We start from the raw sequence: 12,197 nt of genomic DNA, 5'->3' as shown, positions 1-12,197 counted from the left end.
GAATTTGTTGAGCTTCATCGGTCGGAGGTTTCGGGTCGGTGACCAGCTCTGTGAGGGCCATCTCCTCTACATCTTGGGGTTTCTCGCTGGCCTCTTGACGGACGGGTACAGTGAGGTGGACTTTTTGTTTAGGGCGCCTCGGGGCTTTTTCTTTGCAGCTGCGGTTTTTCTCTCGTTGAGTTTTGAGTGGAGCACACCTCGGCCGTTGCTTTTATTTGTTCTATCGCGGATGTGAGGTCGTTGACTGGAACGGGGGCTGTGGGTTTGCTGTCTGGAACGGAAGCTATGGGTTTGCTGACTGGAATGTGGGCTGTGGGTTTGCTGACTTGAACGGGGGCTGTGGGTTTGCTGACTGAAGCCGGGTCTGTGGCCACATGTTTAGGTACGCTTCCCTTCAAGGTGGGAGCTGTGTTGCTTGGATCCTGTGTCTCAGCAGTACTGCCAGACCTTCATCGCTGAAGAAAACATATGGAGTGGTCTGTGACAGCCACTGATTTCATGTATGCAGCTATGGCCATGCTATCACATAGGAGCGAAAAAGGTAAATGATTATTGTTATGAAGCAGTCAGGGGAATCAACGATGAGGTCTGTGTCGTTTGGTCGTGGATGAAGAATCTGCGCGTGATACATTACTACACATGGCTGAGAACCACTGAGTCAATTCTTTGTCTGCTTCTGGCACTATCTTGCTAAACAGGAAATTGCCAACAAGTATGTAAAAGATTATTATTATTATTATTATTATTATTATTATTATTATTATTATTATTATTTACTTCTCGTCCGACAGTTGTATGGACAGGTAGGGAAAAATGAAGAATACGAGCATTTTCAACAGAGGAAATGCAAAATGTATTTTGTGGACAGTGTATTCAATAAGAATCTTCAAATCATTGTATAAAAGTTATCAGCTTCCACATAATGATCACGTGCACAACATCGGTCATACGTTCATATAATACATAGCAAAGTTTTTTTTGCTGACAGTGTGTATCTCTCCATTTGAATCCTTTTTACCAATTGCTAAAAAAAAAAAGTCATGTAAACAATTAGATGTCCATATATCAAGTTTTGATATACGTAAAAGAAAACAAAATATTCCAGTGAGGATTTGAAAGCTATATATATGTATATATATATAAATGAAAACTGTTTTTAGCGATATAGTGATATAATTTAGCATCAAGATCGGTGTTGGTCGTTCGTGTACGTGACGTCACGGGGAAAACAAAACTTGACAAGTGATCATGGACGAAATCATAGCAGGTAACTATACCATCACATATTTCACGTAAAAGGCTCATATGTGAGGCGAAGTACGAGGCAGATTTTAACACTTGCCGACTTGTATTTTGTAAGACGCTAACCATGAGAGATTACTTTGTAAAAGTTGGTCAACAAAAAGATATGGTTGAAATTGGGTGAAGTTTGCAGTTTCCAGCCAATATCATGATTGTGAGGAAAACTTTGTTAATCTATTGATATCACATCAGTATAACCCCGAGTAGACTACAGTAAGCAGTGTTATATGTATGTGAAGAAGCAAGGAATGCTTAAGACTGTTGTACAATACAATGTAGTTGGTACTGATTATGTATACCCATAGTATGAATAAAACCTTGATGATGAGTTTTGGATGACCTATCAGTTGTAGGTAAGCATCGCTCCCTTATTATGGTGAAAACAAAGTGGTAACCACTTTGATGAATATTTAGCTGTGCTATCCTTGTGTGTGCGAGTTCTAATTTCACTTGTTAGTCGTGATATTTTTACATTTGTATCGTTGAAAATTGTCAATAGATTTATTATAGAACAGCTCTTGGTACCAGTTTCAGCGAGTGTTTGGCTGAAATTACACAATATTGGTATCAGCAGATTCAAACCGTTTCATACAGTTCATTTGTAGGTGCAGATGTCACATATATTTCGAAATGGGAATCAGTAACATGGTTAAATTCGTTGTTGGTATAATACAGTATCTGCCCATGTCTTGTTCAGTTTCAAAATACCATTCATCCTTGTTATAGCATATACATGTTAGGCATAACCATATCTTCCACTGTATCCTGGAAACCCTACATAATTAACACTGCAAATCCAGGATATTAAGTAGGTGCCATAATTATTTTTCTTGCGAGCAGCAATTTTATGTCTGCAGGGGTTTTATTCTTCCTAGTATGAATTACTGCCCCTATATATTAGCAAGAGTGGAGTCAAAATTCTTCCATCTCATTAGGTTATATATCTAACCGTCCCTCTCTGCGTACCATGATGCTACTGCCCTCCCCCTGTTCTTCAGGTATCGTAACCACTGCTCTTCTGAGTACGCTGCTTGTGTCCCTGCCACCAAAGCTTGGTTGCTTGGCAGGCATTTAGCAGCTGCTTCATATAGTTGCTTTGTGGACACCAGCAACATGAAGAATGATATTTGTGATACCTCCTTCCCTCAAACAGCAAAGTTGGGAATCTCTTCCTTTTTTTTTATTTTTACATATTTCCCACTTCCCATACTCTTTATACCACTAAGTGTCAGTTGTAAACACATGAGGAGCTCTGGTTGATGTCTTCATTCTTTTTCACATGAGATGGCCTTGGCTTGGGCATATTTTCCTCATGCTATGTTGGTCACACACACACACACTCCAAAAAAAAAAAAGGAAATAGAGTGGGCAGTGCTCTGAAGCTGAGGAAAATAGATGGATGAAAATCTGTGAAATGGGTAAACATCACTTTGCAGCTATTAGAATCTAATTGAATACAAGAGTACTGGACTAATGTAATTAAACTAAACCAAGTCACACCTAATCTAACTTGACCCTGGAGAACATGTTGGTAATTTAACCAAGCCTAACTTCTTGCTTAAACTGCCTACCATGTCTTGTCATGAATTAATATATCACTGCTCCATTTCATGACAAGATGAATTAAAGCTTCCTACCTGAGTATAAAATTTCCGCTGGTGTTTGCTTCCACTGTATAGATGTCACTACCACCAAATCTAGAAAAAATATCATACCGCTAGGTCATCATAGGATGTGTGTGTTTATGTCATCAGCATAATACTGACCCAAGAAACTTAATATAAAATTATTGTGATTGCTGCCATGGAATAAAGTTTTGCTAATGATAACAGATCCATTCATGTGTTTTTTGTTGAAATAGGTTAGAATCTCTTTCCCCTAAAGTAAAATATATCACTTTTATTGACAAAAATCATATCAAATGATTGTTTCAATTGAACGCTAAGAGACATGCATTTTTTATATTTACCTCAGTTTCATCAGTTTATTTTATTTTTTTAGAAAATATCACAACAGACCAAGCTATAAGTGAGGAATGTGTGGGAAAGTTTTACTATGCCAGAAATCAGACAAGGATATAACTGACTGTTTTTCAGTAGTAGTGTACAGTATAGAAAACACATTAAGATCTTCAGAATATAACTGATTTGTTAATTAGTTAATTATGTATATTGATCACTGTAGCGTGGGTAAGCCATTACAAGCATTCTACAAACTTGATTTCTTGGATTTATTATAGGTGGGTATGAGGCAAGTTACAAAGGTGGGCTGAGAGTCCCATATATTCAGTACAGATGCTCTTTGACTTACAATAGGGTTACATTCTGATAGACTCATCAGAAATTGAATACCATACAATAGGGTTACATTCTGATAGACTCATCAGAAATTGAATACCATAAGTTGAAAATACATTTGATATGTATGTACATCTAACCTACTGAGCATCATAGCTTACCGTAGCCTATCTTAAATGTTCTTAGAACACTTACGTTATCCTACAGTTGTATGAAATCATCTAACACAGCCTATTTTGTAATAAAGTGTTGAAAAATCACCATTGTAAAGTCAAAAAATCATGTTGAACCATCGTAAGTCAGGGAGCACCTGTACATAGATATAGTACAAACACAGTACAGGATGGGTCAGTACCCATCTATGTAGATCCTAAGTACAGGATGGGTAGGATCCATCTGTATAGATCTTCGTAGAAAAATGCAAGCACTTGATTTTGGAGAGGGGCTGAAGGCCCCTTGTATTTTGAACGTAGGCATGCAGATATTATTTGAAGTCAGTGTGTACACCTACAGAAATTATAATATGTGAGTTGATTTACAGAGGTGGGTTGAGGGCCCAGCATATTCAGTACACCACATTCAGGCACATGGATAAACAGTTTGGGCAAATTATGAGCAAGTTACGGAGGAGGGCTGATGCTCCTGATATACACATTCGGGTGCAGTCACCATGTTTTTTAGATGAAAGCTGTGTATGAGGCAAATCACTGAGGTTAGGTCAACATACGTGTTTATGGACCATACAGTTGTGCAGAAGGTATTGGTATGATCATATGAATTATTGACTTTAATGGGCAAGCTACATTTTTGTCAGTGAGAAACATTATTTACAAAGTTGATACAGCATGAGACCTAGAGGCTGGAAGTCAGTAATAAAAGGTCATTCTATTGTTTAATGTTGTAGCATGTGGTAAAATGGTACATCAAATAGCTTGCATTGAGTTGTATGTACTCCAGGAATATGGTGTGCTTACCAGCTATATCTATACCCCATTCTAATCTTGGTTGCTAGGATATCACAGTGCATAATTCTGATCATGTGAGTACAATATGTTGTGGCATAGTGCACGTCATATTACTTGATGCTTGAGCTACCTGGTTGCTCAGTATCTCTGAGTAGATTTAGTTCTGTGAAGCAGTCACAAATTAATATGGACTTCATAACATTATTTGGTACACCTAGATTGAGATCTGCATCTGTTTAATTATGATGGTTGAACATGATAAGTGAGTGGATTTTAAAAGAAGTGTATAGCAAGTCCATTCTCATAGGTGCCCAGGAAACTGTGTACAGTTGAACAGTTGACAGTAACATTGCTGCATGTCAGGTAGCAAGATGTATTTAGTTTCTGATTTTATGCTCCTCAGTTGTTCCTCAGTCCAGGGTATGCCCAAAGCATTTATAGCTTTTTGCAAGGATTGATGAAGTAATGATGCTTAAACATTGAGGTAAAGTCAAGAATGTGGTGAGTTTTATCTGCTTAGTCCCATCCAATAGTTTTCAATCCACATATGGCAAAAGATGATGTGGTCTAGCATAAAGAATTAAGGAATACAGCACTGATTTAAGACATCATAGAACTTTGAATGATGTCATATCACACACTAAAGAATATGGGGATTTTTGAAATGGGAGGAGGCTGAAGTAATTCATAAAGGAGTGAATGAGAGCATAAGAAATGCATTAGGGGTAGCTCATTTAAACAACGAAAATTCCACAAACTGGAAAAGGCACTACAAATAGATCGTATGAACTTGGAAAGTTTCAACAAACAGGAGGAATGGATTAATTAGTTCGTCCATGAAAGTGGTGAAGGTAGTTCAAGGTTAATGGACAATGTAAGGGAAAGGAGCAGACTGAGCAAGCTGATCAAACCAATCAGGAAACACCACATCAGGATCTCCACATGTGGAACATCCCCCAGAAGTCACTTAAGCATGTGCCTTCCAGTTATGTTATCTTTCCCTCTGAAGAAGGTTGTACCATAATATTATAGAAATAAAACTTGGTTTTTGACATTAGATTTCCATAACCACCCCTTGTCTACTGCATGTATATCCTTGGGATAGGGGAGAAAGAATTCTACCTCAGTATTCCCTGCATGTTATAGAAGGCGACTAAAGAGGGCAGGAGCAGGGGGCTGGAAACTCTCCCTTCATGTATTTCAGTTTTTGAAAGATAGAACAGAAGGAGCCAAACCGGAAATGCTTATCCTTCTTTAAGGCTTAGGCTGGGGTGTCTAAATGTGTGTGGATGTAACTAAGATGAAAAGTAAGGAGAGATATGGTAGTAAGTTTGAGGAAAAAAACCTGGATGTTATGGCTCTGAGTGAAACAAAGCTCAAGGGTAAAGAGAGAGAATGGTTTGGAAATGTATTCGGAGTAAAGTCTGGGGTTGGTGACAGGGTAAGAGCTTAGAAAACAGTTGCATTACTCCTAAAGGAGGAGTTATGGGAGTGTGTGAAATAGCTTAATGAAGTAAATTCTAGATTGATGTGGGTAGAATTGAAAGTAGTTGGCAAGAGATAGGTGATTATTGATGCTTGTCCACTTGGCCATGAGAAGAAAGATCATGAGCGGTAAGTGTTTTGGCAGCAGGTGAGTGAGTGTGTCAAGTTTTGATGTAAGAGGCTGGGTATTAGTGATGAGTGATTTGAATGCAAAGGTGAGTAATGTGGCAGTTGAGGGTATAATTGGGGGCATGGGGTATTCAGTGTTATGAATGGAAACGGAGAGCAGCTTGTGAGTTTGCTGGAAAAGGATGGATGATCGGGAATACCTGGTTTGAGAACAGGAGCATACACAAGTACATATGTATATATATATATTAGTCGGAGAGATGGTCAGTGGGTATCATTGGATTACATATTAGATGAAAGGCATGTAAAAGAGAGACTTTTTGATGTAACTGTGCTGAGAAGGGCATCTGGTGGGATGTCTGATTAATATCTTGTGTTGGCAAGGGTGAGGATTTTTAGAATTTTTTAGAAAAGGATATAATTTTGCTGAGAAAAGAGTGGTGTGAGTAAGTGAACTTGGAAGAGAGACTTGGGTGAAGAAAACCCAGGAGAGATTGAGTGTGGTATGGCAAAAGGTGAGAGTAAATGAAGGAAGGGGAGTGGTTGGGAATGGGAATTATCTTTGCCCTTGCAATGAGGAGCTCTTTCCATACAGTCATCAATGCTTCAGTGACCATTGCCAATTTGCCCACCCAATGTTTCTCTTCTGCTCCCAAAGTTCCATCCACTGCTATGTTTACTCCAAGACATTTAAAACACCTCACTTCCAGGTTATCTCCATTCAGACCCACACTAATTTGGAACTGTATCTCTGCCCTGCTTAACCTCATTGCCTCAATTTTATTCACATTAACTTCCAAGTTCTTTCTTTCACACATTCCCAGCTTCCTTAGTGTCTCAATTGAGTCATCCACAAAAGCTGTGATGTCTGCCCTACTTTTCAAGACCTTTGCATTTACCTTCCTCACCACACCATCTATAAACAAAGTAAACACCCATGGTGATATCAGACACCTGTAATGCAGACCCATTTACACCTAAAACTACCTACTGTCCTTTCTTCCTTTTTGTACTCATGCTATATGCTCTTGATAAAAACTGCTCACTGCTTCTAGTAGTTTTCTTCCCACACCATATCTATGTAGCATCATCTGCAAATGATCTGTGTTATACCTATCATACTTTTTTTTTTTAAGATCAATGTATGCTACAAACAGGTCCTTATCTTTATCTTAAAGTATTTCTTACAAATCTTTCAAAATATTTTGGGAGATGGTGCTGGCATGTGTTAGAGATGCGTGTGACATGGGTAAGGTAGGAGGAAGGCAGGTTAGAACAAATAATGAAGAGTAGGATGGTGAAGTAAATTTTTAGTGAAAGAGAAAACACAGGTATTTGGGCAGGACATGTTAGATGTGATGCAAGTGTGTGAATAAAACTATGGAAGTGGAAGCGAGTCCCAGGGTGGGGGAGGGGGCAAAGGTTTTAGGAGCAATAAGAAATGTCTGGAAATAGAGACTGTTATCTTGAAAAAAAAATGAGTATGTTTGAAGGAATATAGTTCCAACAATATTATATGGTTGTGAGGCATGGGCTGGATAGGGTTGTATGGAGGAGGGTGGATGTGTTAGAAATGAAGTTTGAGGAAATTATGTGGTGTGAGGAGACTTGGTCGAGTAAGTAATGAAAGGGTAAGAGAGATGTGTGGAAAGAAAAAGAGTGTGGTTAAGAGAGCAGAGGAGGGTGTGTTGATATGGTTTGGTCACATGGAGAGAATTAGTGAGGAAAGATTGACAAAGAGGATATATGTGTGAGAGGTGGAGGGTACAAGAAGTGGGAAACCAAATAGGAGGTGGAAGGATGAATTGAAAAAGATTTTGAGTGATTGGAACCTAAACAAATAGGAGGATGAGAGGCATGCAAGGAATAAAGTGGATTGGAACATTGTGGCATACTGAGGTCGATGCGCTGTCACTGGACTGAGCCAGGCATGTGAAAAGTCTGGGGTGAACCATAGAAAGTCTGTGGGGCCTGGATGTGGATTGGGAGTTGTGTTTTTGGTGCATTACACTTGACAGCTAGAGACTGAGTGTGAATGAATGTGGCCTTTTTTGTCTTTACCTGCTGCTACTTCGCTGGAGGGGGGATGCTATTTCATGTGTGGCACAATGGCCATGGGAATGGATGAAGGCAGCAAGTTTGAATATGTACATATATATATATATATATATGTATATATATATGTCTGTGTGTGTATATGTATGTATACATTGAAATGTATATGTATGTATATGTACGTGAATGGGCATTTATGTATATATATGTGTATGTGGGTGGTTGGGCTTTTTTTGTCTGTTTTTCTTGCACTTCCTCGCTGACGCAGGAAACAGCAATTGAGTATAATAAAAAAAATATGTTTGTATGTTTTATTTATTCATTATACTTTGACGCTATCTCCCTTGTTAGCATGATAGTGCAAGGAAGCAGTCAAAAGAATGGCCCAACCCACCCACCCTCCTTGTATTAACTTTCTAAAATGGGAAATGGGCACATGGAGAGAATGAGTAAGGAAAGATTGACCAAGAGGATATATGTGTCGGAGGTGGAGGGAACGAGGAGAAGAGGGAGACCAAATTGGAGGTGGAAAGATGGAGTGAAAAAGATTTTGTGTGATCGGGGCCTGAACATGCAGGAGGGTGAAAGGAGGGCAAGGAATAGAGTGAATTGGAGCGATGTGGTATACCGGGGTTGACGTGCTGTCGGTGGATTGAATCAGGGCATGTGAAGGTCTGGGGTAAACCATGGAAAGCTGTGTAGGTATGTATATTTGCGTGTGTGGACGTATGTATATACATGTGTATGGGGGGGGGGTTGGGCCATTTCTTTCGTCTGTTTCCTTGCGCTACCTCACAAACACGGGAGACAGCGACAAAGTATAAAAAAAAAAAAGATATATATATATATATATATATATATATATATATATATATATATTTATATATATTTATGCATTTGTGCATGTGTGGATGTGTATTTATATACATGTGTATATGGGTGGGTTGGGCCATTCTTTTGTCTGTTTCCTTGTGCTACCTCGCTAACGTGGGAGACAGCGACAAAGTATAATAAAAGAAATAATTATTTATTTATTTTGCTTTGTTGCTGTCTTCCGTGTTAGCGAGGTAGCGCAAGGAAACAGACGAAAGAATGGCCCAACCCACCCACATACACATGTATATACATACACGTCCACACATGCAAATATACATACCTATACACCTCAACGTATACAGATATATACACACACAGACATTCCTATGAGTCCACAGGGAAAATGAAACACAAGTTCCCAAGTCCACCCCCGCGCAACAATCACATATATATATAGGCATAGGCTATAGATAGAGTTGTGTGGAGGAGGTGGATATGCTGGAAATGAGATGTTTGAGGACAATATGTGGTGTGAGGTGGTTTGATCGAGTAAAAAATGAAAGGGTAAGAGAGATGTGTGGTTATGAAAAGAGTGTGATTGAGAGAGCAGAAGAGGGTGTTTTGAAATGGTTTGGTCACATGGAGAGAATGAGTGAGGAAAGATTGACAAAGAGGATATATGTGACAGAGATGGAGGGAACGAGGATTTTGAGTGATCGGGGCCTGAAGATGCAGGAGGGTGAAAGGTGTGCAAGGAATAGAGTGAATTGGAACGATGTGGTGTACCGGGGTTGACGTGCTGTCAATGGATTGAACCAGGGCATGTTAAGCGTCTGGGGTAAACCATGGAAAGTTTTGTGGGGCCTAGATGTGGAAAGGGAGCTGTGGTTTTGGTACATTATACATGACAGGTAGAGACTGAGTTTGAACGAATGTGGCCATTGTTGTCTTTTCCTAGCACTACCTTGTGCACATGCGGGGGGAGGGGCTTGTGATTTCATATGTGGTGGGTTGGCGACGGGAATGAATAAGGGCAGACAGTATGAATTATGTACATGTGTATATATGTATATGTATGTATACGTTGAGATGTATAGGCATGTATATGTGCGTGTTTGGACGAGTATGTATATACGTATGTATGTGGGTGGGTTGGACCATTCTTTCTTCTGTTTCCTTGTGCTACCTCGCTAATGCGGGAGACAACGACAAAGCATAATAATAATAATGATAATATTATTCCATATCCTTCTCACATGACCACTACTTGTTATTACCTCCCCATTAGCCCCCTTCACCGATGTTCCCATTTGTTCTCTTGTCTTATGCACTTTATTTACTTCCTTCCAAAACTTCTTTTTATTCTCCCTAAAATTTAATGATACTCTCTCACCCCAACTCTCATTTGCCCTCTTTTTCACCTCTTGCATCTTTCTCTTGACCTCCTGCCTCTTTCTTTTATACATCTCCCAGTCATTTGCATTATTTCCCTGCAAAAGTCGTCCAAATGCTTCTCTCTTCTCTTTCACCAGTAATCTTGCTTTTTCATCCCACCACTCACTATCCTTTCCAATCTGCTCACCTCCCATGCTTTTCATGCCACAAGCATCTTTTGCACAAGCCATCACTACTTCCCTAAATACATCCCATTCCTCCCCCACTCCCCTTACAACCTTTGTTCTCACCTTTTTCCATTCTCCACTCAGTCTCTCTTGGTACTTCCTCATGCAAGTCTCCTTCCCAAGTTCGCTCACTCTCAGCACTCTCTTCACCCCAACATTTTCTCTTCTTTTTTGAAAACCTCTACAAATCTTCACCTTCTCCACAAGATAATGATCAGATATCCCTCCAGTTGAATCTCCTAGCACATTAACATCCAAAAGTCTATCTTTCATGCACCTCTCAATTAACACGTATTCCAATAACACTCTCTGGCCATCCCTCCTACTTATATATGTTTTTTTTTTTTTTTTTCAAACTATTCGCCATTTCCCGCGTTAGCGAGGTAGCGTTAAGAACAGAGGACTGGGCCATTGAGGGAATATCCTCACCTGGCCCCCTTCTCTGTTCCTTCTTTTGGAAAATTAAAAAAAATTGAGAGGGGAGGATTTCCAGCCCCCCGCTCCCTCCCCTTTTAGTCGCCTTCCACGACACGCAGGGAATACGTGGGAAGTATTCTTTCTCCCCTATCCCCAGGGATATATATATGTATACTTATGTATATCTCTTTTTAAACCAGGTATTCCCGATCACCAGTCCTTTGTTAGCACACAAATCTACAAGCTCTTCACCATTTCCATTTACAACGCTGAACACCCCATGCACACCAGTTATTCCCTCAACTGCCACATCACTCACCTTTGCATTCAAATCACCCATCACTATAACCTGGTCTCGTGCATCAAAAATGCTAACATACACACTCAGCTGCTCCCAAAACACTTGCCTCCCATGATCTTTCTTGTCATGCCCAGGTGCATAGGCACCAATAATCACCCATCTCTCTCCATCCACTTTCATTTTTACCCATATCACTCTAGAGTTTACTTTCTTACACTCTATCACATACTTACACCACTCCTGTTTCAGGAGTAGTGCTACTCCTTCCTTTGCTCTTGTCCTCTCACCAACCCCTGACTTTACTCCTAGAACATTCCCAAAATACTCTTCCCATTTACCCTTGAGCTTTGTTTCACTCAGAGCCAAGACATCCAGGTTCCTTTCCTCAAACATACTACCTATCTCTCCTTTTTTCTCATCTTGGTTACATCCACACACCTTTAGACACCCCAATTTGAGCCTTCGAGGAGGATAGTGAAAGTTTACGGAAGATGAAAGCCGGCAAGGCAGCGGGTTTGGATGGTATTGCAGTGGAATTTATTAAAAAAGGGTGTGACTGTGCCGTTGACTGGTTGGTGAGGATATTCAGTGTATGTATGGCTCATGGTGAAATGCCTGAGGAATGGCAGAATGCATGCACAGTGCCATTGTACAAATGCAAAGGGGATAAAGGTGAGTGTTCAAATTACAGAGGTATAAGTATGTTGAGTATTCCTGGGAAATTAAATGGGAGGGTATTGATTGAGAGGGTGAAGGCATGTACAGAGCATCAGATTGGGGAATAGCAGTGTGGTTTCAGAAGTGGTAG

General features: G+C 39.9%; 1 protein-coding gene across 5 annotated transcripts in view; it reads left to right on the top strand.

The window, feature by feature from the left end:
* The first annotated feature begins 343 nt into the window (after positions 1–343).
* The window catches only part of Atg4a (Autophagy-related 4a), a 53,018-nt gene continuing 41,164 nt past the window's right edge, over positions 344–12,197 (top strand). The window contains exon 1 of one of the 5 annotated variants that reach the window (XM_071681585.1): positions 344–541. In XM_071681585.1, coding sequence (XP_071537686.1) covers positions 503–541 — 39 coding nt within the window. In that variant the 5' untranslated portion in view covers positions 344–502. Of the gene's footprint in view, positions 542–1,113; positions 1,268–12,197 lie in introns of those variants that run through there. The other 4 variants (XM_071681584.1, XM_071681587.1, XM_071681586.1 and 1 more) reach the window with 4 other exon arrangements.

The sequence above is a fragment of the Panulirus ornatus genome, chromosome 33 (assembly GCF_036320965.1).
Source record: "Panulirus ornatus isolate Po-2019 chromosome 33, ASM3632096v1, whole genome shotgun sequence".
Classification (NCBI taxonomy): Eukaryota; Metazoa; Arthropoda; class Malacostraca; order Decapoda; family Palinuridae; genus Panulirus; species Panulirus ornatus.
This window is presented reverse-complemented; position numbering and strand designations above follow the sequence as displayed.